Source organism: Suricata suricatta, chromosome 2, assembly GCF_006229205.1.
Source record: "Suricata suricatta isolate VVHF042 chromosome 2, meerkat_22Aug2017_6uvM2_HiC, whole genome shotgun sequence".
Classification (NCBI taxonomy): Eukaryota; Metazoa; Chordata; class Mammalia; order Carnivora; family Herpestidae; genus Suricata; species Suricata suricatta.
Genome location: NC_043701.1, coordinates 72,133,596 through 72,158,630, shown reverse-complemented (window position 1 = coordinate 72,158,630; position 25,035 = coordinate 72,133,596). Strand labels below are relative to the sequence as shown.

Here is a 25,035-nt window from a genome sequence, read left to right as displayed (position 1 = left end):
GATTGGTGAAGCATGCTTTAATCATTTTGATGCTAACATTGTCACAAAGCAACATTAAATCATTTTGAAATGATAATACTTTACGTTAGTCACTATTTTTGCAGCTGTTTTTCCTTGTCAAATTTGAAACTAAACCAAATAGAATTGATTACGGTTAAAGAAAATAAAGCAAATGACAACCTCAACTCTGTTTTCCTTGCTGTACGAGTGGAAACAACAAATGAGATTCATGATTCTTCAACATCTTGCTCCTCTCACTGGCATTGCCATAATTCAGGGACTTACCATCTTTCTGGGAAAGCCTCCTTGCTCCTACATTTCCAATTCTCATCCATCCTGAACACTGCACCCAGACTTTTTTCAACACTCATTTATAGTCTTTGTCACTTCTCTGCAGAACCTATTTTAGTGGCTTCCATTTACCTCCATGTTAACCAGACTCCCCATCCTGCCATTTTAGTCTCTGATTATCTGGAGGCTGCCTTTATCTATTCTGTATGTTCTAGCATATCGAACTCCTTCAATTCCTCAAAAATTTAATAAGTACTTAATTTGTCTCAGACACTGAGCTCGTGCTGGGGATTCAAAGATAAGTTAGACATGGTCTTTGTGCTGAAGGAGTTCACACTGCAAAGTAGGAGACATATTAAAAATGTAGTGGGTGAGTGTGACGTACGATGATACAAGCACTTGTACATTCCCGTGTTCTTCTGCCTCAAGTCAACTTTTCTCTATATCTTTCCTGAAAAATTCCATTTGTCCTTCAACACTGCTGTCAATTGTTATCTTCTTTTGTGAAGTGACACACAATTAATTACTTGAAAGATTTCTTTTGTGTATACTTGTGTTAGAATCTACTTTATAATGTATTCTGTATATGTTTCTACTTATATATTGATCTGTGAGCCCTGTGGAGGCAGGGCTCAGCCGTGACCACACCCTTAACTATATGCTCAATACCTAACATAGTATATTCTTATACATTTTTGTGGCCTGAATAGTTTTTGAATATGAGTCCAATACTGTAAAGAAATACAGAGAAGTTCTCATCTTCACAAGTCAGGCTTAATGGAAAATAATATTCTTCTTTAACAGAAGTTATTTGGCTCAAACTGGAATTTAAAAGTCATATTCAAAGTAAGTTAATATTTATTGAACTTTTCCTATTTTCAAGGTACTGTTTTAAGAAAGTTATAAGTTATCTCCTTTAATCATTATAAGAATTATATGAGTTGGGAGATATTATGTCTCCCTTTTTATAGATTTAGTGTAGAATATAAAAAATACATCATTGTCATTGTAATAGCTGATAGTACATAGCACTTACTGTGTGCCAGGCTCCGTTCTGATGCTCATCATTTATGTCCTTGAGTCCTCACACTTACTTGATTTTTTACTCATTTATATTATTGTTACAGTCTTGTAGAGAAGAAAACTGTGGCACAGGAAGTTAAGTTTCTTTTCCTAGATCACAGCCAGATTTGTGAGTCTGGGATATTTCCCAAGTGGTCTGGACACAAATCTCACACTCATTAGGGTAACCCATGTTTCCTTTTGTTAATGAACAATGCAAATACATGGTTCAAAATAGTTAATTATTATCCATGGGCACTTGAACTAATAACATGTATGTCATATAACCTACTTTTTTTCTGTTAATTGGGTCAAGATATACTCTTGGAGACCCTTGCATATTTTTTCCTTTTTGCCCATTTTAATCTTTGATAAAAACAAGGGGAGATGTTGTGGAACATACTGAATCACCTCAGTAAATTAGGGTTTGTGTGATACGTTTTCTTATGTTGAGGCGTTAGATCATATCTGCCTTAACTATTCACTTGGTTCCATTATTCTTTCACAGTTCTACTTTATAGTTATAGTGTATTGGTTATTAGCCCTACAAAATTAGGCTTACTGCATTTGGAGGTGCTAAAAAGTTACTATTCCATGTGTCTCTGGCCCGAAAAACTACTAAAGTTACATTTAGCTTAATAGAAAATAATTAGTGTAGGGTTCAGAGTTCTATCCAGTACACATAACACATGATTGATAAGCATCAATAGACCACACTCACTTGAGAATTCAGATAATTTCCTATTTTCTTCAGCATACAGCATTTTAGTTTGTCAAAACTAAGACCAAAATCTATCTTGATGAATAAGGGAAATGACATTTAACCATTGTAAATTAGAGAAAAGAGTGAAGAGAATACTCAAAATATGAAATAACAATAAATCCCACAGTTGATGTATGGAATATATAGGCTTTAAATTTAAAAGACTCAAATATCCATCTAAAGAGGTTGCAAACTGCCATGATACATTTTAGAAGTTATCTTGATATCTGTTTCTGAGACACTGTTTCTTTATATTTTTCTCATCAATTAGTAATGACTTACTTGAAAATAATGATTTAGTTTTAAAGTCCAGCAACATCTAATGGACTTTAATGAGTGATGAGTGATAGTATTATTTTATTGATATTTAATAGTATAAGGCTATAGAAAATGAGACAGTATGACAAATACTTGAGGTGAAGTCTATTGAAAAGATTTGTATTTCTGCAAACTCAGACCTAAATTTGGTAAGAATCTATCCATATCACAATTATAAAAGAAAAATAAATTAGGACATAAGACAAATGTCAAAGAGAAACGGAGCTAGGACTGAGGCTACAATGTCAGCTTTACCATCACATGGTTTTGAGACTGTAGGCATGTGACGCCACCTTGCTGGAATTAAATACCTTCATCTATAAAATCATGCATTTATATTAATTGATTTTCAAGATCCCTTCCTGGTTTAAATTTTGATCTCATTACTGGTTCAGGATCATATTATCTCTCAGAATCCATTTTCTTGGATTTGGCTTCTTTAACTTCCTGAACGCATGAAATAGGCACAGTATAATCCTCCAAACAGAGTCGTGAGCCTTAACATTCTCAAAAGTAGGGGAGAAGAAATGCTGTAAGATTTATCATACACTTAGTCTCATGTTACTTTGCATACATTGATTGATCTAATCAGTTTACAAAATGATGCTTTCATTTGTAACTTAAGAAGGTGAACAGAGTTGTGAAATATTTGCATTTAATTGCTTTGATACTCATTTTAATATCTTGCATTTTTCATATGTAAGATCAATATTGTATCAATAAAAAGAAATATAATAAATCACAATGATTTCTAAGTGAGTATGTGCTAAAAAACTGTATCTTGTTGGCTTATATCTAAATTGGAACATTCATGCTGAATATATGCATCTACAAAGTGCAAAAGTATATGTATTGAGGCAAGTAAATATTTTACTAATTAATATCTATTTTCTTTCTATTCTTTTTTTACTTTCCCATAGACTTGCTACTTTCAAATAGCTGCATCCCATTTTTGGGGTCGTCAGAAGGACTAGATTTCCAAACCATTCTGCTGGATGAGGAGAGGGGCAGGCTGCTTGTGGGAGCCAAGGACCACATCTTCCTGCTCAACCTGGTTGACTTAAACAAAAATTTTAAGAAGGTCAGTTTATTTATATATAGTTGACTGAACGCATTTCTTTTCATCTATGTCATTCTCCTCTTTCATTTTAAGTGACTCAGTGTCAAATGCACTGGGTCATTTACATGTCCAAAAAGAAAAGATTGAAAGAACACCTGGCTTCTAATATACGTTTTGGAGTTTTGTGGATTTAAGTCCCTATGCATGTTCTCTGTTAAGAGTGAATAAGTATAATAATAGAACCTTTGAAAATATAAATGAAAAGGATTACACAAGAGAAATGTAATATTTTAGACTGAAAAGCTGCCAAATGAGTTAGTCATCAAGGATTAACATTTATATTCATAGCAATTATTGTAAAATTAAGTTTTTGTTAACTTTCAATTAACAAATAACCATATTTTAAATTGACAATGTGACCATGGTGCCATTTAAACACCACACTGGTTTTTTTTACACTCTTATTTTTTAACTGAATAGGTCTCTCCTATGGCCCAATCACCCTCAGGGTGAGGCTTATTAACACCTCAACTATGGCCTCATTATGAACAATCTAGCACTAAAAGAAAATGTATCCTAGTTATTGAGGAAAAAACAGCGCTGCTGCTGTGCTTTATATTTTCATTTAGCAACGCAATACTCAAAGGAAAGACTGCCACACTTTAGGCCTTATAAATTATGATCAGCAAGTACTTTAGCAAATATCAATATCTATGCAAGCCAAGATGGATACCAAGACTGGAATGACTGAATGACTGATGAGAAGATGTAGTATGTAACTCATTCTACATCTACAAGACATCTTAGATTGGTTTTTCTTTCTCTTCTTTTTCAGAAGTATTAAAAAAAATACTAGGAGCCATTACAAGATTTCATGTCAATAATCCCCAACACTGAATTAATAGAGAATTATTTACATTCCAAAAGAGTTGTTTACAAGTTATCATAGGACTTTGTAGCTTCAAATAGTTTCCAGCTGTAATGACCACTGAACTTAAACCTCTAATTTTTACATGCTTTTAATACCTAAATATTAGTTGTTCAGTTATTTGAGTATTCTCAACACTAAGGGCTTGGTCTACATAGGTGAAATAGTTATCTCCATACATGTTAATATTGCTTAACTAATGCCTGCATCAGAAACAATCTTTTTTGCCTTTTGATAATTTATTTTTTAAGTAGCTCTTCTGTACATTTTTGAGGTCCACCAAAAGAAAAGGTGATTTTTAAAAAAATGTATTTATTTAATTTGAGAGAGAGAGAGAGAGAGAGAGAGAGCATGAGCAGGGAAGGGACAGAGACAGAGAGAAAAGAGGGACAGAGGGAGAGAGAATATTAAGTAGGCTCCCTGAAGTCAGTGCACAGCCTGACATGAAGCTCCGTCTCATAAACCCTGAGATCATGACCTGAGCCAAAATCAAGAGTTGGACGCTTAATCGACTGAGCCACCCCAAAACCCCGGAAGGAGATATTTCTTAGGAGTGCTCAGACTTGATAAAGAAGTAATATTTGAATACAAATGTATATGCAAATATTGGATGTTTCTAGAAGAAACAATGAGGGTAAAATATTAGCCATAGTTGACATGATAATCAAAATACTCATAATAGAAACTCATAATATTATCTTCTTTAAAAAAGATAATTATTTTATAGTTTGGATATTATTTACATTAAGGTAAAATTAGAAGTGAATTATGGGCTAGAATTTGAAAAGCATACCTTCATTCTGCCATTATAGTTCCATATCATTTATTTTAAGGATATGTATTTTCTTTAGGATTAAAAAAATATTTGCACAGGAGAGCCTATTGGTGGCATCAACCAATATCTCAATAATTAGTAAATATCTTAGCAGGAGATCACTCCTTTAGGAAAGCCACCAAAGAAAATCTTAGTCAGTATCACACTTTTGCTTTAAGAGCTGCTGCCTAGCTAACAAAGCATTTTTCCAAATATGTCTCCGTTTTAGTGTAATAGCAAAAGGCAAGTCATACTTTCAAGGGAATTTGTTCTTCTGCTATTCTCTGCCTTTAGGATTAGAAGAAGAAGTTCATTTATCTGAAATGGGTGCATTACATCATCGCTTACAATAAATTCTGATAACATAACTTCCTTCTGTGACTATTTTAAGCAAATCTGTCTTTGGCTGCATTCCATCCATGAAATGTGCTAATATTTAATAAAATAAATGTTTATTAAATATTGATTTCCCTCATGATATTGTTGAAATAAATAGTTATTTGAACACATTGTAAAATTAGGGGGTATACTAGAGATTTGCTGCCTAACTGATATTTCTTTATCTTTATAAAATGTATAATTCATAAAGAGGTTATGTATACAAGGAAAAGGAAAGAATTTATGTTTATGTAGGTATCCACATTTAACATTTATATAAATCACTCCAGTGCTAAAAGGTACTCCACAGTAGCAAGTTTAAGTGTCAAGATATAGAACTTTAGCAGTGTTTAGACCTACGTGGTTTGCATTGGCTCCATGCCCTTCGGCAAAAATCCAAACTTCTCTGTGGAAGAAACCACACATGTTGGGACTCCATGGGGCTGAAGGATGTCCTTTGTACTCTCTAGACTTAAAGCAATCTACAACACGTAATTGAGTTAGGAATGACTGGCTAGGGATATTTTCTTCTGCTAAATTAAAAAAAAAAATCTGTATAGAGTATTCCATTGAAATGTCAAGATTTAGGATATATGTTTACTTGAAAGTTCTTGTACAAACAAGGACATGTCTATTGAAAAATCGCCATCATCATTTCATATTTGCCACTGGCCTTTAGTGTTGAATCACCAAAAATGATGGCAACATCCTTTACAAAACAAATTCAGTAATAAATATTTTAAAATACCCTTCATTGGGGAGCCTGGGTGGCTCAGTCGGTTGAGCATTTGACTTCGTCTCAGGTCATGATCTCACGGTTCCTGGGTTCGAGCCCCACATTAGGCTCTGTACTGACTGCTAGCTCAGAGCCTGGAGACTGCTTTGGATTCTGTGTCTCTCTGTCTCTCTGTCCCTCCCCTGTTCACACTGTGTCTCTCTCTGTTTCTCAAATATAAATAAATGTAAAAATTTTTTTTAATATTCTTTGTATTATGTTCACTGTATTCAAACTAGATTTTGAGTCTTTTACAATGAATGGTACAGGTATATGCTCAGTAGGATTTAATGGGTAAATGACCATAGAGGAAGACAGTAAAAATTAAGCCTTTCAGAGTATTTCTACTCCTCTGGAAAGTAAAAATTAAGTACACCAAGGTTTTTGTTGTTGCTGTTGTTCTGTTTTTTGTTTGTTTTTTGCTTTTGTTTTTAAATTGTGTGACATTTAGATAAGAGGGATAAGATTCTGATGTTTTCTTGAGTGAAAAGACAATTTCTATAGGACAATTTCTAAGTCTTAATGGACTTAAGGGCTAGTGCAAGCACACATGGGGATATGAAACCTCTCTTATAGTAGACTTTTTCACAGTTGGTCCCTAAGACTTCAGCTAGGGAACACTCCGTGGATCCCTCTGTGGGACAGGTTCTGGATAGATATGCATCGGTTCAACATTTTCTTTTTGCAATGCTAGTCCAAAATGGAATAATCAGAACCAGCTTAACAAGATCCCATCCCAAGGGAAGCACGTGGATCTGGAACCGTTCTTACTGTTGGGCTGTAGGTTGAACTCCCCCAGAAGCCAGCTAGGAGAGGGAGACTATTTTATAGGATATTTGTAAGGGAGTGTACTGGGATCAACACATGTGAGAGTCACTGGGGAAGATAAAGAACTGAGCTGTGATGCAGACCCAGCAAAAAGCCTTAGGTGACAGGCCAAACTGATAAGGTGGCAACCATTTTAATATCTTCCTCTAGTGTAAGTGATAACACCATTATTCAACTGAGTTTATCTTATAAAAGGGAATCTCCATTTTCTCCCTATCTAATCCATTCGCCATGACCGTCAGTATTATCTCTTAAAAAAATAAAAATCTGACCATATTTCTTCTCTGTTTATATATTCTGGAGTTCTTGATTTCCAGGGAACTTGAATGAACTCCAGATTTCTGTTGATGTCTCAGGCTCACCCTGTTTCCAGTCTTATTTTTATCCACTGTTCATTATTCCCTCACTTGCATTTTATTTTCTGCTTCCCTCTCTTCCTCTCTCTCATTCATTTACTCAGTCTGCTCTGTTAGTTCTTTTCAAAATGAATTACTTTCAAGTTTTGTGCCTTTGCTAAAGCTTCCTGAAGTTGCCATTCACTTTTTTGCTTACCTCACTGCTCTGAATTTTGAAGGGACTTATCTAATTTTACCCTTTTATTGCCTTTTACTCCCCAGGGTGTCTTCATCCTTAGAGGACATAACTATTATTTGTGTTTAGTAGAGCATTATATATACTACTATCAATGTCAGTTGTCCTCTCTCATAGAATTATCATTATGCATCAGTATAACTAAATATATCCCCCATCCAAATCATAGCCTCTTTGAATTGAGACTGGGATGTTTTCCATGCACTTCTGATTCTCCTTTGACACATTGTACAGTGTCTTTTACATAGAAGACACTATATAATATGTTTCCTCAATTTTTTTTGAATTGGAGATTTTGTTATCTTTTTCTCTCTTATGAGACCAATGTATTACTCTAATCGATTTATCTTGCTGTCCACATAGAATAAAAGACACCTAACTTGGACTAGCAGAAATTAGGAAATGTATTATTATATTCTATAATAAAAATGTCCACAGTTTGGGGGGCTACAGAGATGGAATATCATCTGCTTAATGACATCATCAAGGTCCCGTCTGCTCTGTCTGCCATTCTTTGTCAGCATTATCCTTAGGTTGGTAGCAAGATGGTTGTGACATTTTCAAGGATCACATTCAGAAAAGAAAATGTAAAGGGATGAAAGATTATCACTTATTCTATCTATTTCTTAGGAGTAAGAAAACTTTTCTAGAACCTTCCTCATACTCATTGGCCAGAATATGTCAATTCCAGTTTTTAAACACAAAATAGGAATGCTGTAACCACAATTTGTTTGCATCAATAAGTTGCCATAGGCAGAAGATATTTCAGGAATCAATCAGATTCTCTAATCACTTACAGAGAGGGAGTAGAAAACAAGCTTTCTGGAAAAAAATTATTTATGGGACTCACTTTTTTCCCATTAACTCGGGCTACCTGAGATGAACATAAACATTTTCCTCCACCAATCAACAAAAATAATATATGTTGTCTATTTGTAGAGAATTATAAAGATTAACTGGGAGGATTTATTTATCATTCAGGAGATAGCCCTGGAAAGTATTCATTACAAGTAAGAATCCTTGAGGTAATTTATTTTTCTCTATGCCGCGAGGTAAAAAATTGAAAAATTGGCTAACCTTTACAAATAGTTCTTTTGCTTCTGTAAGAGTTCATTTGCCTCTAGAAAAGTTCTCTGTGACTCTCCAGTTAATGTAGGCTTTATGAATTCTGCTGCAGAGCTCTTCAAAGTTCCTGATAATCTGTAAGTTTTTTCCCTTCAATATTGTAACCATTGTTAGGGTGACATAGGGATGGGAGAGAGTAGATTACAATTGAACTCAAAGAATTAAAGACTACATAATTATTCTGTTGTACTATCCACTAAATATTTTTTCTTAAGTTTATTTATTTTGAGAGAAAGAGAGATAGATAGTACAGACAGGGAGGTGCAGAGAGGCAGGGAGAGAGAATCCCAAGCAGGCCCAGCACTGTCAGCACAGAGCCCAATGTGGGGTTCAACCTCATGAACTGTGAGATCATGACTTGAGCTGAATTTAAGAGTTGGATGCCTAACCGACTGAACTATCCAGGCACCCCTCCACTAAGTATATAATGTACAGGGAATATATATATATATATAAAATAACTAAATATCACTTAAGTATCATTGAATATATACCTTAACAGAATTATATCCCAAATAATACTCCTTTGATTTGGTTCTGTCGTTTTCTGAGGTTTCTACAAAACCGATTATATGGATTTGTAGAAATATAACTTGGGATACTTTTTAGTGACTGAGTTGATATTTTTTTTCTTTGTTCTACTTCAGTCTGTGTTACTTTTTCGTTTTTTCATTAAGAAAGTCAGTTGAGTGTCTACTGTTGTCACATGTGAATGGGATCTGAACTAGTTCAAGATGGATGGATAAAATTTGGGTTGTTGTTGACTGGCTAATGAAAAATAGTTTAGATTTGCATTTGGAACTTGCAGTTTATTGTTTCCTTGTTCAGTTAGGATGGAGGAAAAAACACATTGGAGAACGTGAGTAGAGGAGAGTCGTTCTCCTGTCTGTGTGTATATTTCTCATAGTTCACATAAGAGAAACTATATTTCCCTGGCCTAATCCTCAATGTCTTACTCCATCTCTAGAGTCAAAGGAAGTATGTGAAAAAAAGTAATTTTAATAGTCCTCAAGAAAGGTGGTCAACTGTGAGTGGACATTTACATCCGTTTATCATTAAGTTATAAGTTATGTATTAGAAACCTGTTCATGTAGACATAATAATAATAATGTATTTTGACATTTGTACTATATGGTTTAAGGATCTGTGGCTTTTAAACAAATAATTCTAAACTATTTGGCATTTGTCACTTTGACTACAAATGAACATTCCTCACTTCAGCCAGCCTTAAGTAGTCCTGGCAGTAATTCATATCAAATCCAGAGCCCTCTCTATATAAACTCTGGGAGTTATATATACAAGCTGAAACTCTCTCTTTTTCTCCTTTCTCTCCCTTTCTCTCTCTCTCTCTCTCTCACTCTCTCTCTCTCTCTCTCTTTTAGTGGAGTCATAGTTAACAGAAAAAAAATCCAGTACTCTGTTTGGTTATGTTAGTTAGTTGGACTTCTGAGTTAATGAATTGTTGGAATCCTTCCATCTGAAAATGTTACTCACTCTGGAAGCAGTTCAAACCATGCATGGGTGGAGTGAGTCTCCAGACCAGGATGTAAGCAAACAGGTCGCAAAGGAGATGATTTATTAACCTAAGTACTGCTTTTGTATTCATATCATTAAAGGATTTCTTTCTTGGTTTACTTTTTTTTTTCCTCTCTCTGTGTTTTTTTTTTTTTTCAAGTGGAGTATAGAGACAGACAAGTAGACTAATGAGAAATAACTTTCTCTGAGACTACGGTTGTTATTTATTTTATCTACTAATCTAACAGCAACTGGTATGTCAACTTGCAGAATGTAATAATAAACAACCTTTCGTTACCTCCCACTGTTCCTTTCAATCTACTCTGTGGAACTCCTTCTTTTTCTGGACCTGTTGGGTAACTCCAGCAGGCAGCCAATGGTTTTCAAGGTCACTCTTTGGTTTTCAAGGTTGTTATCCAACAACTCAGATATCCCATCTGATGTAATAAAACGGAGCCTCTGTTCCCTCTACCTGTCCCCATTTGGACATGCTATGTGAGTGAAGGCTCCAGACAGGGAGATGTTCAGAGGCTTCTCTTGTCTCTTCCTAGCAGTTTTCCTCGCCCTTAAGCTTGTTGAACACTGTGTGTGACCCCTGCAGTCAAATCAGGCAGGGCAGGGAGGACAAGGGTTCAGAGAAGTATCTACTGTCTTTGTCAGAGGGGCCTCACTTCTCAACTTTCTGTCCTTGCAGATGTTTAAAGGTGATTTTTCTTTCCAAGGTGACTTAGTGAGTTTTGGGGGGTATTTCCTCTTTTTAGAGATCTTTCCCTTGGAGTTCTCTGGGATAAATTTGACATTTCTTCTCTGACTGATGTGTTCTCTTGTTTTATCCTGAGATAGATTGCATTTTCACCAGCTGGTAACTTCTGAAGTCTTTTCACTCAACACTCTGGAACAGGACATAAGGTGATCTCATGCCATCCCATTTTTGAACAAGTATGGCTCCCATCTATGGAAAATTACCATGTGTCCTTTCCTGTACACCCTTCAGAAGTTTGGTCTGATCCCAGTATAGCTGCTGAGTCTGGCCTCTGTTTTCACTGCAGCTTGTCATTCTCTCTCTCTCACCTTTGGACATTAATCCAGAATGTTCTACCAACTGCATGTTCAACAGCAAATGCTTCTTGAGTTCCCAGGAAAGCTCTTTTCCTGGCACCTACCCCTCACCTTGGGGGTTATAGGACACGTGATAGAATTGTCTCAGATGAAATATCCTATTCTAGGGAAAGGAAAACACTGTCTAATATCTAGTTTCCTAGTCTTTATAGCTGACCATGGGTGAAATTATCTGTAGGATTCTTGGCCACCTACCTTGAAACTTTTTGCTTCTTGACCTAACATCTCATTTTTGAATTTTTATGCAGCTAAAACTTCTCTTTTAACATCTTGCCTTACTACCAAAGCCATAAAATGGCCCTCAAAAGGGTGTTGTTTTACCTACAAATTCATTATATATCCTCATTATACTTCATTCCTGAAGTGTACAAACTAGAACCATAGAGGCAGCCAAATGGAGAATGTTAATTTTCTATTAATATTATTTACCTTTTGACAATCGATAGTCTCAAGCAAAACATTTTCTGTTTTACATTTTGTTTCCCATGCTTTTCCGCAGATTTCTGTTGGAATCTGATTCCAAGTAAGCTCAGCTATATCTGAGAACCTAGATATAATAGAGCATAGGATATAAATTGATTCATTTTTCAATGATCTTTGAAATTAATTCTCAAAATGTTTACTTTCATTTTGAGATAATAACTATCTTTTTTAAATTAATTAAATATAATTTCTCTGGAAACTCATGTGTCAAAATTAAATATTGCATATAAAATGTTCAAATGCTGTATTCAATGCTATGTTAGCTACAATCTTTTAATGAGCCCCAACAAAAACCTATTAGCTAACCTTACAGTGTTCAAGGAAAAAGCAGTATAATACCTACAATTTTTTGTTTAAAGTAATTTATGTTTGTTTTTAATGCAAAAAAGTACTGTTTCTGGGGGGAAAATGATGTTTTCCTATGGATTTTAAAGTGACGGGGCACCTGAGTGGCTCAGTCAGTTAAGCATCTGACTCTTGGTTTCGGCTCAGGTCATTATCTCACCATTTGTGAGTTCAAGCTCCACATTGGGCTCTGTGGCATGTAGCCTGCTTGGGATTCTGTCTCCCTCTCTCTCTGCCCCCACCCCGCTTGCTCTCTATCTCTTTAAAAAAAATAAATAAATGAAAATTTAACAAAAAAACATGGATATTGAAAGATGCAAAAGGAATATATACATTATATAGCCTACTTAAGATAGCTTCATATTTTTGTGGGCTAACTTGACACAACTTAATTTTTCCTTGCTAAATTTTAGGTCCCCACGTTTGCTTCAGAACTGTACTCTGTTGGTTATTTAACCACAAAATAATCAGAATTACTTAAAAGGAAATCTTGGGTAAACGTGAAGGTAAAACATTTAAGCTAGAAGCTGGACACTTTAACAGGGTCATTTTTTTTTCTTTTTAGTAGAATGTTAATAAAGTAATTCCACATTTACCAATGTGGAATCATAATGCAATTTTTATATTATTTTTCTCCTTATTTAACATGAAAACTCAGTATACGATTATGAGTATTAGGTTACATCAAACTGTGCCTCTATTTTTAAGCACTTATGTTAAAAAAATAACCAAGCTAAATGAGTTTGTAGTTTTAAATATAATAAGTTTTAGTGGATCATTTAAACACCCTTCTCTGCATAGCATGAAAAGTGCTTTGTATTTCTCTTTCCTCAAGGAAGTCTGAAACAAGAGGGTTTTCATACATGAGGATCCTGTACTTGCTTGCTTTATGTTGAGTATAAGCAGAAAGGCTTTTCTAAGTCACAATGACCTTCTGACTCCAATTCTGTTAATTCACATCATGGCTGAATGAGACGTTCCCATCTAATGCTTTACCTTGTATAGCGATCTTTTACGGAGAAAATCTCAGAAGAAATAACCTCTCATTTATAATCAAGTTACTGATAAAAGGAAAGTGCCACCTTTTTTTATTCTTAGTTAATATTTGAAAATAAGAAAATACCATCACTTGGAAACCACGTGGACATCCCAATAAATTAACTTCTGGGATACAGCTCCCTGCTTCGTTTCCTGGTGATTAATCTGTTCCTAGTGCCTGCGGAGCACGTGCTGTCTAGTAACCACAGAGGTAGAACAATCACCCCGTTCATGGATGTGCGGGCTCCCCAGCCTGGGTGCTGACGGGCAGGTCCCATCTGGTCGCTGTAATGGACTGTCAGGATGCTGCCAGACTGCTCAGACTCCTGCCAGAACTCTGACAAGCACTCTTTCTGTCTCTAATTTTCAGGGAAACTCTGCAGATCACTTTTCAATAAGTATCAAGCTTACTATGTATGTGATACTGTGCCAGGTACTAAGAGGGTAAGAAGTAGAAGCAGTGTTTCTTGTCAGTCAAGATCAGTAGTCCCTAAACTTTACTGAATTGCATTTTTATTTATTTATTTATTTATTTTTAATTTTTTTTTTTTTTTTTGAGAAACAGAGAGAGACAGATGGAATAGGGGAGGGAAACAGAGAGAGAGGGAGACACAGAATCTGAAGCAGGCTCTATGCTCTGAGCTCTCAGCACAGAGTCCGGCGCAGGGCTGGAATCCACGAACCGCGAGATCATGACCTGAGCCAAAGCCAGATGCTTAACCAACTGAGCCACCCAGGCGCCCCTGAATTGCATTTTTAAGTCATATTCTTAAGAAGATAATGATGACTATGACCTGTTTTCCTTACAGAATTATAAAATCTATCCACAAGAATAACTGCCTTGAGTTCACATGTAGCCGCACCACAAATTCAAAATTACCAATCCATTTGTGGATTTCTTAAAAAATTTTTTAGGTAGTTTCATATGATAGCACCCCTCTCTCTTTTGTGCAATACATGATTATTGAGGTCCTACTGTGTCACTAGCACTCTTCAGATGCTGGGAATCCAGTAGAGAATAAAAACTGGTTAGGTCTCTGTTCTCTGTTCTAAAGGGAAGGTTTGATGGAGAAGAAAAAAAGGAAACAAATTAGAAAACTAATGTTAAGTGTTGTTTAAAAGCTGTGGTGATAGTCCTGGGAAAAAAACCTGACTAACTTTCTTCCTCTCTCCCTCCTTTCCTTCTTTCCTCCCTTCCTCCCTCCTCCCTCCTTCTCTTCCTCCCTCCCTTCCTTCCTTTCTTCTCTTTTGCTCTCTCTGTCTCTCTTCCTCTCTTCTTCCCTTTTTCTCTTTCAAGTTTTTATTTAAATTCCAGTTAGTTAACACACGGTGTAGTTTCAGGTGTACAATATACCGATCCACAATTCCATACATCACCTGGCGTTCATCACGACAGATGCGCTCCTTAATCCCCATCACCTATGTAACTCAACCCCCATCCACCGCCCCTTCTGGTAACCATAAGTTTGTTCTCTATACTTAACAGTCCATTTCTTGGTTTGCACCCCCCTCTCTCTCCTCCCCTTTCCCCTTATACTTTTTTGTTTTGTTTCATAAATTCTACATATAAGTGGAATCATATGTTATTCGTCTTTCTCGGACTGACTTAATGTGCTTAGCATAATACTCTCTAGTTCCATCCATGTCACTGCAAATGGCAAGATGGAAAAAACTACTTTAGTTGGTCTTCAGAGAAGGTGAAATGGGGAGGTGATATTTAAACGGACATTATAAGAAAGAACCATCCAGGGGATGTCAAAAGTATTCCAAGTAGAGTGAATTCATTCTGCAGTTAGTATTGAGATAATATTTGAACATACAACGTTAGCTGCTCATGGGCATGAAGTGGGGACTCAGTTTTACGTTTTCTTTTTTCCATGTCATTTCATCGATCTTTATGCCCAGGAAAGGGTCCCAAACTAAATTTACTCACCAAAGGAAAGTGGCAGATGGGTATGATAAACACCAATGTATTAGAATTCAGAGACACTGGGTGGAAGAAGGCTAAAAGTGAAAGAGGCTTTAGGTAGAGTCCTGAAAATGAGAAGGGAGAGGCCAGTCTTGCCCAACTCTTCATGGAGGAAGCCACATGGGTAGATCGTGCCCAAACTTGAGAGTTAAAACTTTCCATCCGGGACAGTTTCCTACCCCAGCCAGTTTCAGTCACGGAGCCTCTACTTTGGGGGCCTTTGTCCTTATTTTTCAGTACTTTATTCTGTGAGCTCAGATCTTCTACCTCTTTCTGCAGAGCTGTCTTTACTCCTTTGGTTGTTCAAATCCCTTGCCAGGTGGCATTTAGAGAAACATTTTTCCAACTGTTTTTTACAACTGTTCCAAAACTTGAATCCTGTTCTTTGATAGAGATGCCTGTCTGCATTTTTAGGGCTCTGAATTTTTGTCTTTAATTAGGTTTTTTGAACAAGTTGTAACTTCCCCTTCTGTGTATTCCTTTCAGTTTTGGCATCTCTGAATTAGGCCAACGGCCGTTTGACTGACCTTGCACTTGCTAACTTGAGTCAGTTAAATTGCTATTCCAAAGATATAACAAAGAACAGACGTAATTAGAATTTCCTTAGGATGTTCTAGGCCTTATCATTATTTAAATGTTTCTGTAACTTGCCTAAGATTAAATAATTAAAAATAAATGGCCTGACATTTTCACCTTACTGTGATAACTGTTAACAAATGATATAAATTATGAATGAAACCAATATGGTTAGAGACATTGCAATATTTACTTGTGAGTTTCTCCAACCTGTTTGAATTCAAAGTGAAGTAAAAATCCTTCAAAAAACGAACAAACAGAATGTGGATTTTGGATAGAGATAAGCAAATATAATCAATGTAAGATAATTAGATCATAGGTTGTATTTTTGTGCGTGTGTGTTTTATTTATTTTTGAGAGACAGAGAGATAGACAGCATGAGCAGGGGAGGGTCAGAGACAGAGAGGAAGATACAGAATCCAAAGCAGGCTCCAGGCTCTGAGCTCGCTGTCAGCACAGAGCCCGACGCGGGGCTGGAACCCAGGAACCGTGAGATCATGACCTGAGCTGAAGCCAGAGGGTTAACCGACTGAGCCACCCAGGTGCCCCATAGGTTGTGTTTTTAAATGCATGCAGCTCCCATTATATTTTCATAAGAAATTTAATATTGAATCTCCTTTAAAATGTGTTTAAAATATAACTTTATAGCAGATGAGCATATGTAAAGTGACACTGAAAATAATTTTAATTTCATTAGAATAGTCTTTTATACTGGTAATATACATTCTCTAACTCTGAAAGAAAAAAATATATACACATGTATGTATTCTTACTCATTCTTTTTTAAAAAACAACATGGAGCACTTCATGAGTTTATGTGTCATCTTTGCAAAGGTACTATGCTAATCTTTTCTGTATCATCCCATTTAGTAAATGTGCTGCCAAAGTGGGCACTATATATATATATTTTTTAGACATTAATTTTTGATCCTTCCAGGTGTAACCTACAAAAATGAATCCTTAGGAAATGTTTGATTTCTTTTTTTTAATTTTTTAAAATTTTTTAAATTTATTTTTGAGAGACAGAGAGAGACAGCGGGAGCAGGGGAGGGTCAGAGAGAGAGGGAGATACAGAATCTGAAGCAGGCTCCAGGCTCTGAGCTGTTAGCACAGAGCCCGATGTGGGGCTCAAACCCATGAACCATGAGATCATGACCTGAGCTGAAGCCAGATGCTTAACAGATTGAGCCACCCAGGTGCCCCAGGAAATGTTTGATTTCAATTGTGAAATGTTATGAAAACAACATGAATATACTAGCATGGTTAAATCAGTAAATTATAGAACATGGAGACTGACTTACCAGACATATGTGTTTTGGAACATTTGTGGAGAAATTTTATAAATTTTATAAATTTATTTACATCTGTTTCCCAGAGCTTTCTGTTATTAAATTGATCTATAAGATTAGCACTCCAATTAAAAATTAATTCACAACACCCAATTATTTAGTAGTAGTTCAGTTACTAGTTACACCCTGGATAATTATATTGAGAGAAATTCTTGGGCTCATCTGGATCCATAGAAAAGATGTTTGCTTTCTGATACCTGTCCTCCATGTGGGTAGAGAGAGAAGCGGTAGACTTTCTACATATATTCTGTGGGAATATTCCAGAGTTTAAGGAAATGTACATGTCATTTTATTGCTGATAACTTCAGAAATAGTGAAAACATTAATAACCACTGCTTCAAAGCTGTTCACATTACCTAATAATCAGGAGGGATTTTTATAGATTTTGTGGACATTGTATTTTAAGAGTATTGACCGGACTACTGAAATAATTTCAGGATCTCAGGGATCTCATGGGCTTTCTGTAAACCATGCTGAAACTTAGGGACATCTGGGGGCTTAGTTGTTTAAGTGTCCAGCTTCCTCTCAGGTCATGATCTCACGGTTAGTTGGTTTGAGCCCCACGTCGGGCTCTGTGCTGACAGCTCAGAGCCTGGAGCCTGCTTCGGATTCTATGTCTCCCTGTCTCTCTGACCCTCCCACCCTTATTCTCTCTGTCTGTCTGTCTGTCTCTCTCTCTCCCTCTCCCTCTGTCTCTCAAAAATGAATAAATGTTTAGGGGTGCCTGGGTGGCTGAGTCGGTTAAGCGTCAGACTTGCGCTCAAGTCATGATGGCACGGTTCGGTTCGTTGGTTCAAGCCCCGCGTCAGGCTCTGTGCTGACACCTCTGTGCTGACAGTCTTCAGATTCTGTGTCTCCCTCCCTCTCTGGCCCTCCCCTGCTCGTGCTGTCTCTCTGTCTCTCAAAAATAAATAAAACATTAAAAAATTTTTTTAAATGAATACATGTTTAAATAATGATTTTAAAAATCATGCCGAAACTTGGAAGTATTTATGAAATATGTTGTTCTATAGTCAACAAGAGTTCATATCTCTCTCTAGATGTGTCTGTGTGAATCTTTCTCTTCTCCTCTTACCCCTCTTTGTCCACCTACAAACACATGCACAATATGACATATGTACATGTATGCACACACACACACACATACACCACGCGCATGCCCAGATATACACTTGCTAATGCGCATATACAATTTGACTCTAAAACTACGGAATGGAAGGTTTTTCCTATAGAGAGACAGAGACAGAGATGTATATGTCACAGTTTATATGCCACTTCAAAAGATTTTTGAGAAACAAAAATGTTATTTGCACTTATTTCTGCCAACCCCATGTAACTATGTGGTTTGTTGGTGGTTTTTATTTTTTGTTTTGCTTTATTATATTTTTGGGTTGCATTAAGTGAAATTTTGCTTCTTTAGATTTTTTACAATCAAGGAATTAAAAGGAATTAAAAAAAAACTTTATTCTAATGACTAGGTGGCAAGTAAAAGAAAATCCCACCCTAAATCATAATTAAAATGACAGCTTTTAAATATTGGCACAACTACAATGATTCTTTATCCCCCTTTTAAGTAAATGTTTCCAGTCTGGAAGACAATCAGATATCTCCTAGGTTGTTATTATTAAGATAACTCTTTTTGTGATTCCTGAATTCTTGACAGCATATATCAAAATAAAGCAGTATGTTATCTTAATGAATCTTTATTTTTAAGGCTTATGTTATCTTAAGTAAAATTATCTTTGTGATACTATCTTAGAATTACTTTTCAATAATAATGATTAAAGGATAATTTCTATTTTTAACAGGGTCTAGACTTCATGGGATTGAAGGTGAATGATGAAAAGTGAGATAACATTTGGGGAAAAATATCCTCTATAACAGATATTAAAAGATTTATTAAAATTGGTTTCTGGAGCCCAAGAAATTCTCAGTGTTTGAGTATCTTTGTATAACATTTACCTACTAATCAAAAACTTGACTCTCTGCTACTTGTAATTTTAGTTTTATTGCTTCATTAACTAGGATGACACATTTCAATTTATAATTATGCAAGTTACAATCAATTCAGTCTGCAGTTATATGACTTAACAATTAATAACTGAAAATGTGCAACAAAACCATTGAAACATCTTTTAGAGATTTGCATTCCTTTGCAAAGAGGAAAAAGGAATCTGCAAGTGCTAGTCTAGTATCAAGTCCTTAAGAAAAAAATTAGAGTCATAACTATTAAACTACAGTAAACTACTAGATTAGAGTGGAAAGTATTAAGAGCAAGTAATTGAAAACAGTGGTTCAAAAGTAGGGACCTGTATCTTGGTTCTGCCCTTGGGGCCCCTTGAGTGCTTCCTGAAGTTTCCATCTTTGGAGCTCCCTGCTGACTTTGTATCTCCAGGGGAATGCAGTTACCTTATCTGTTTACAGAGCTATCTTCCCAAGTCAATGCCACACCTTGCCTGGCATACAGAGGGCCTTTGTAATTATGTGTGTAATGAATGAATAATTAATGAGTAGTACTTGCTCTGTTCTAACTTTGGAACTTCCATGTAGATTTCAAAGAAGTTATAAAGATTGTTTCTACATTTTGTCACTCTTTAAATAACTTCCTCCTTTTTGAAGCTCCTACAAATATATTCAAAATCAATTTTAGAAACATTTATGTCATGACTTACTTTAACTCAATCACCCATTACACTGGTTCAAAGTAAAAAACAAAACAAGGCCAAACAAAACAAAACAAAACAAAAACCGTGTGATAATCTTTCTTCTCTTTATATCGTATTTACTTAATATAGAAGGATTCTGTATTTTCCTTTTTCTATAGAGTTTATAACAAGTTTTTAAAGCTTGTGTGTTTTGAGAGAGAGTGAGCGGGGGAGGGAAGGAGAGGAAGAGAGAGAGGGAGAAAGAGTCCCAAATAGGCTCCACACTGTCAACGCAGAGCCCAATGCAGGGGTCAATCTCACAAACATCCAACCTGAACTGAAATCAAGAACCAGATGCTTAACTGACTGAACCACCTAGGCTCCCCCTCAATATGATATTTAGATCAGAACAAATATCCATAGCTATCTGTTCTAAATTTATTTCTGAAACACGAGTGAATTTTACCATCAGAAAAACTAGGAAAGAAAAGGCTTTGACATATTGAAAGGATTAGAGTGGAAATATTAATCTAGACTAGAGACCAAATAAAATGAGCTAAAGATTAAACCAATTGACAGATTATGGATATGAATTTTGTGTGCCTTCTATTTTCACTCCAATGATACAAAGTGATACTTTTGTAAAATCACTGTAATGTTCTAGAATTAGCAAGTTTACAGTTGCAATTTTGCAAGAGGAATGAATTCCAAAGATTGGTTGCACAAAGTGAATATACCTGACAATCTTGAACTGTAGAAATGGCTAAGATGGTAAATTTTTTAATCTTTATTTATTTATTTTGAGAGAAAGATAGAAAGCAAGGGAGGGGCAGAGAGAGAGAGAGACAGAATTCCAAGCTCCGCACTATCAGCACAGATCCTGACATGGGGCTCAATCTCATGAACCATTAGATCATGACCTGAGCCGAAATCAAGAGTCAAATGCTCAACTGACTGAGCCACCCAGAGGCCCCTAAGATGGTAAATTTTATGTTATGGATATTTTATCACAATTAAAGATAATAATAAAAGTGGATCCTCAAGCCCAAATATGAAGCAAAGCTACTATACATTCAAGATGACACTTTCAAAGGAGAGAAAAAGAACACTGGCTTCAGTGATTTTCTACTAATGGTTAAAAATTAACAAACAACTAAAAACCACCTGGAAGAGGGGAGCCTGGGTGGCTCAGTCAGTAGAGTTTTCGGCTCAGGTTCTGATCTTATTATGAGCCCCGTATTGTGCTCCACGCTGACACTGCAGAGCCGGCTGAGGATTCTCTCTCTCTCTCTCCTTCTCGCAGCTGCTCCCCCATTCTCTTTCTCTTTCTCTCTCAAAATAAATAAATATACTTGAAACAAGCAAATAAACCAACAAAATGGGAGGTAACTTTCAACTTTTCTGGCAGTTGCAGTGTTCTATTTTTACCCATCATTAATTAATTTATTTAGGACCTCATGATTCTGGGTTGATGATTGACTATTATCTATTGGCCTATGCATGGCCCATTTCGATTAATTTATTTACTAACTTACATTACTTAGTTATTTTAAAGTATGCATTAAATAGCCAAAAAGGCGTTATCCAGAACAAAAGCTAAGATCTCATAAATAATCTGTTTCTTGCCACAAATTTAAGCCACCTTCCTTCCAGTCTGGGAAAACCATTTTTTCTGAATCCTGTATTCATCACTTTCTTGTTTTTTTCTTTTTACATATTTATTGCATCCATATATATGATAAATGTATCTATTTTATTTTAGTTGTTTTTAACATTAGTCTAAGGGGATAATTCTGTTTGTAATTTGGGGGACTATACTTTTTTACCCAATAGCAAATTGCTAAGGTCCATCCCTATTATTTTTTATTGCGTAGTCTGTTTATATTTTATGGATGGCTACTATTCAGAATTGTGTGAAAGTATAATTGCTGTGAATTAAACCAGTTTTGATAAATAGCATCTTTAGGTAAGAGTTTGAGTGGCATTCTATGTTCTTTTTTACTCAGAAACATAAGACCCTGAAATTTTACTATGAAGATAATACCCTATAAACATTTGTGACTTCTGAGTTATTTGTGAATTGCAGGCTTAACAAGTCTGTTTCAGTGCATTCCCTCAGGATATTTTCTTTTTTCCTTACCTATTAAAACAATTTCGGCTAACATTGGTGAGAAACATAATAAAAGTTTGTTAGGACTCTTGGAATATTTAAGTAACTCAGATTTCACTTTTCTTGTTTCTTCTTGCCTGTAGCTTAACTGGGAGTGTTTCTTTCTTTAAGCTAATGGAGTAAAATAACTGTTTGAAACTTAATTTACAAAACCTTCTTGACAGAATTCCTAAACTCTGTTAAAAACAAAACAAAACCTTTGTGATAAATTCAAGACATTTAAAGCATGATTAAAAACTATCAACAGAGGGATTTGCTGCCCTTGTCCTTAATCATTTGCCCAGATAATAATTATGATGTAGTGGTGGAGACCCCCTACTTCACAAGACAGACTTTGGGTCATATTGTGGCTTTGCTGGGTTACTATGCTCATGGCCCTTGACATGCTATTCAGTGGCTGAATGAGTAAGTTTCTGATGTGAAAATGGAGAGATAAGTCCTGCCATCTCATAGGGTCATTGTGAGATTTAAGTAAGATAATGCACATATAATGTTTAACTAAGTGAAAGATGCATCTGAGCTTACACATGTTAAATATTGCCAGGAAATCCACATGGTCTTTGACTTGAAGTGATAACTTATGCTCGTAACCAAATGTTGTTTCCCACATTCACTGCGCATGTTTGTAACACACCACCACTCTGAGTAAGCACAGAAGACAGCATAAATAAAATCTCCTACTTAGGCAAATGCTAATCTGAAATTCTGGTGAGAACACAATAAGAACTTATGGCCTTCTCAACATAACTTATCTATTGATAAATATATTTAAAAGGAAATAGGAAGATTAAAATACACAAATAGATGACTCTAGTTTATTTTATTTTTTAATCCTTTTTTTAATAGAAATGCTTTATGGTGGCTTTGGAAAATATTAAATCTCAAAATTCTTACATGGTATCTAACAACATGCCCCATAGTTTGACGTCCGGTCTTCAGTTTCACAAACTCACTTCCCTAATTAGAATTGTAGGGTGTTTTAGATATTCAGATTCTGATACACTTTGAAATGTTTTACAGATTTATTGGCCCGCTTCGAAGGAACGAGTGGAATTATGTAAATTAGCCGGGAAAGATGCCAATGTAAGTATGAAACTTTAAAAATATCTTTGTTAAACTGGTACTGATATGATAGTAAAATTTTTATTGGACTTTTATTGGAATTATTGGCATCAGTGTGTTGTTTTTAAGATAGCATTAATATTCTCTGTAGAGATTAAGAAGATATAAAATATTTCTACCTTGCCAAAAGGAAAAACACTATTCTCAAAAATTTAGAAATACTAGCCTTGCTATTTTTTAATAATTTTAAATGGTTTATTATTTATTTTTGTGGGAGAGAGAGAGAGACAGAGCATGAGCATGGCGGGGAGGCAGAGAGAGAGGAGACACAGAATCCGAAGCAGGCTTCAGGCTCCGAGCTGTCAGCACAGAGCCCGAGGTGGAGCTCGAACTCATGAACTGTGGGATCATGACCTGAGCCAAAGTCAGACACTCAACCAACTGAACCACTAGAGACTTTCTAAATACTAGACTTTCTAAAGTTTTAATTGTGAATATTATTATTTTCTTCACATGAATCTCAGAAATGCACTTAAAATATTAAAAAATAAATTATCATAAAATGTTATATTTCTAGGAGTGTACATTTGTCACTTATATGCATGGATTTTGCAAATGGACACAAAATCATGAGGTATTGCAGCATCATAAACACACAATTGATACTGAATTTAATTTGGGTTACAATTAAACTTATAGCCTCTAGAAAAAGCATTTCCAAAGTTGACATTATGGAAATATGAGAGACTGGGTGAAAATGAATGGCATAAATTGTGGATTAAGAACCAGAAATAATTTACTCTAACATTTACTTAAGCATAATTATATGACGTAACTCATAAAGGATAAATAATGGGGTTCTAATATAAACTTCTGGTTTAGGCTGACTCAAGGACCAGAGAAAACCCTTAGATACATGTGACTAATCTAGTTCCTTTGCGGGGCACGGGGTCGGGGAGGGGGGGATTCCTGTGTGAATTGCTTTTGTGTTGTCCACATTATTCTGCATTCTCCTCCACATTGCATCCCCTCTTCTGTCTCCAGCAGTGACAGAAGAGTGCTGAGGCTCTTTCTGCCTCTTCTCGTCAGCCCAGTGTTCTGATTCAGGCCAGATGCTCTGTGTTCTGCCCTGACTTCCTCTGCTGTGGCAATAGGGAAAATTGTTCTTTGCTCTTTCTTCCTTCCTTTTATTCCTTCCCTCCTTTCTTCCTTCCTTCCTTCCTTCCTACCTTCCTTCCTTCCTTCCTACCTTCCTTCCTTCCTTCCTTCCTTCCTTCCTTCCTTCCTTCCTTCCTTCCTTCCTTCCTATCTTCCTTTTGACAAAATAAATCACTTCCTGAATGTAACTCAAGATGAAAAGAGGTTCTAAACTTTGGACAGAAACATGGATATCTTGAAGCTTCTTTTGCAGTATTCTCTAATGTTGATGTAAACACAGTAACTCAGGGGTGTTATGATGAGCAATGCCTTTATATTTAATAACGATTAATAGTGTATGTTATAGGAAAGTGTAATGAGATACAAAAATTCTCGCTCGATCAATGTGATAAAAATAAAACGTGACATACGATGCCTAATTCAATTAAGTAAGGAAGCTTAGAAGACTAAGAATTTGAGGCAACGGGATTTGTTCACCTGTTTGTTCATGTATTTGTTTATTCAACAAATATTTACTAGAGTGTTAATATGTCCATAAATATATTTAGGAAAAGATACAATATCTGCTATCATGGAGTTTTTAATACTTAGTAACACACTGCAAAAAAAATAAAACAACACAAAGGAAAATTTTTGATAATGCTCGATTTTATATTTCTTTAATGTTAAATGT

At 35.7% G+C, this 25,035-nt stretch overlaps 1 protein-coding gene and 1 non-coding gene across 2 annotated transcripts in view; one reads left to right on the top strand and one right to left on the bottom strand.

The window, feature by feature from the left end:
• Positions 1-25,035, top strand: part of SEMA3D (semaphorin 3D) — a 182,582-nt gene that overhangs the window by 70,572 nt on the left and 86,975 nt on the right. The window contains exons 3-4 of the mRNA XM_029928204.1: positions 3,355-3,515; positions 23,163-23,225. Coding sequence (XP_029784064.1) covers positions 3,355-3,515; positions 23,163-23,225 — 224 coding nt within the window. The remainder of the gene's footprint in view (positions 1-3,354; positions 3,516-23,162; positions 23,226-25,035) is intronic.
• On the bottom strand, positions 16,768-16,872 carry LOC115286141. The gene has a single exon (XR_003905897.1). It is a non-coding gene; the product is annotated as a U6 spliceosomal RNA (small nuclear RNA).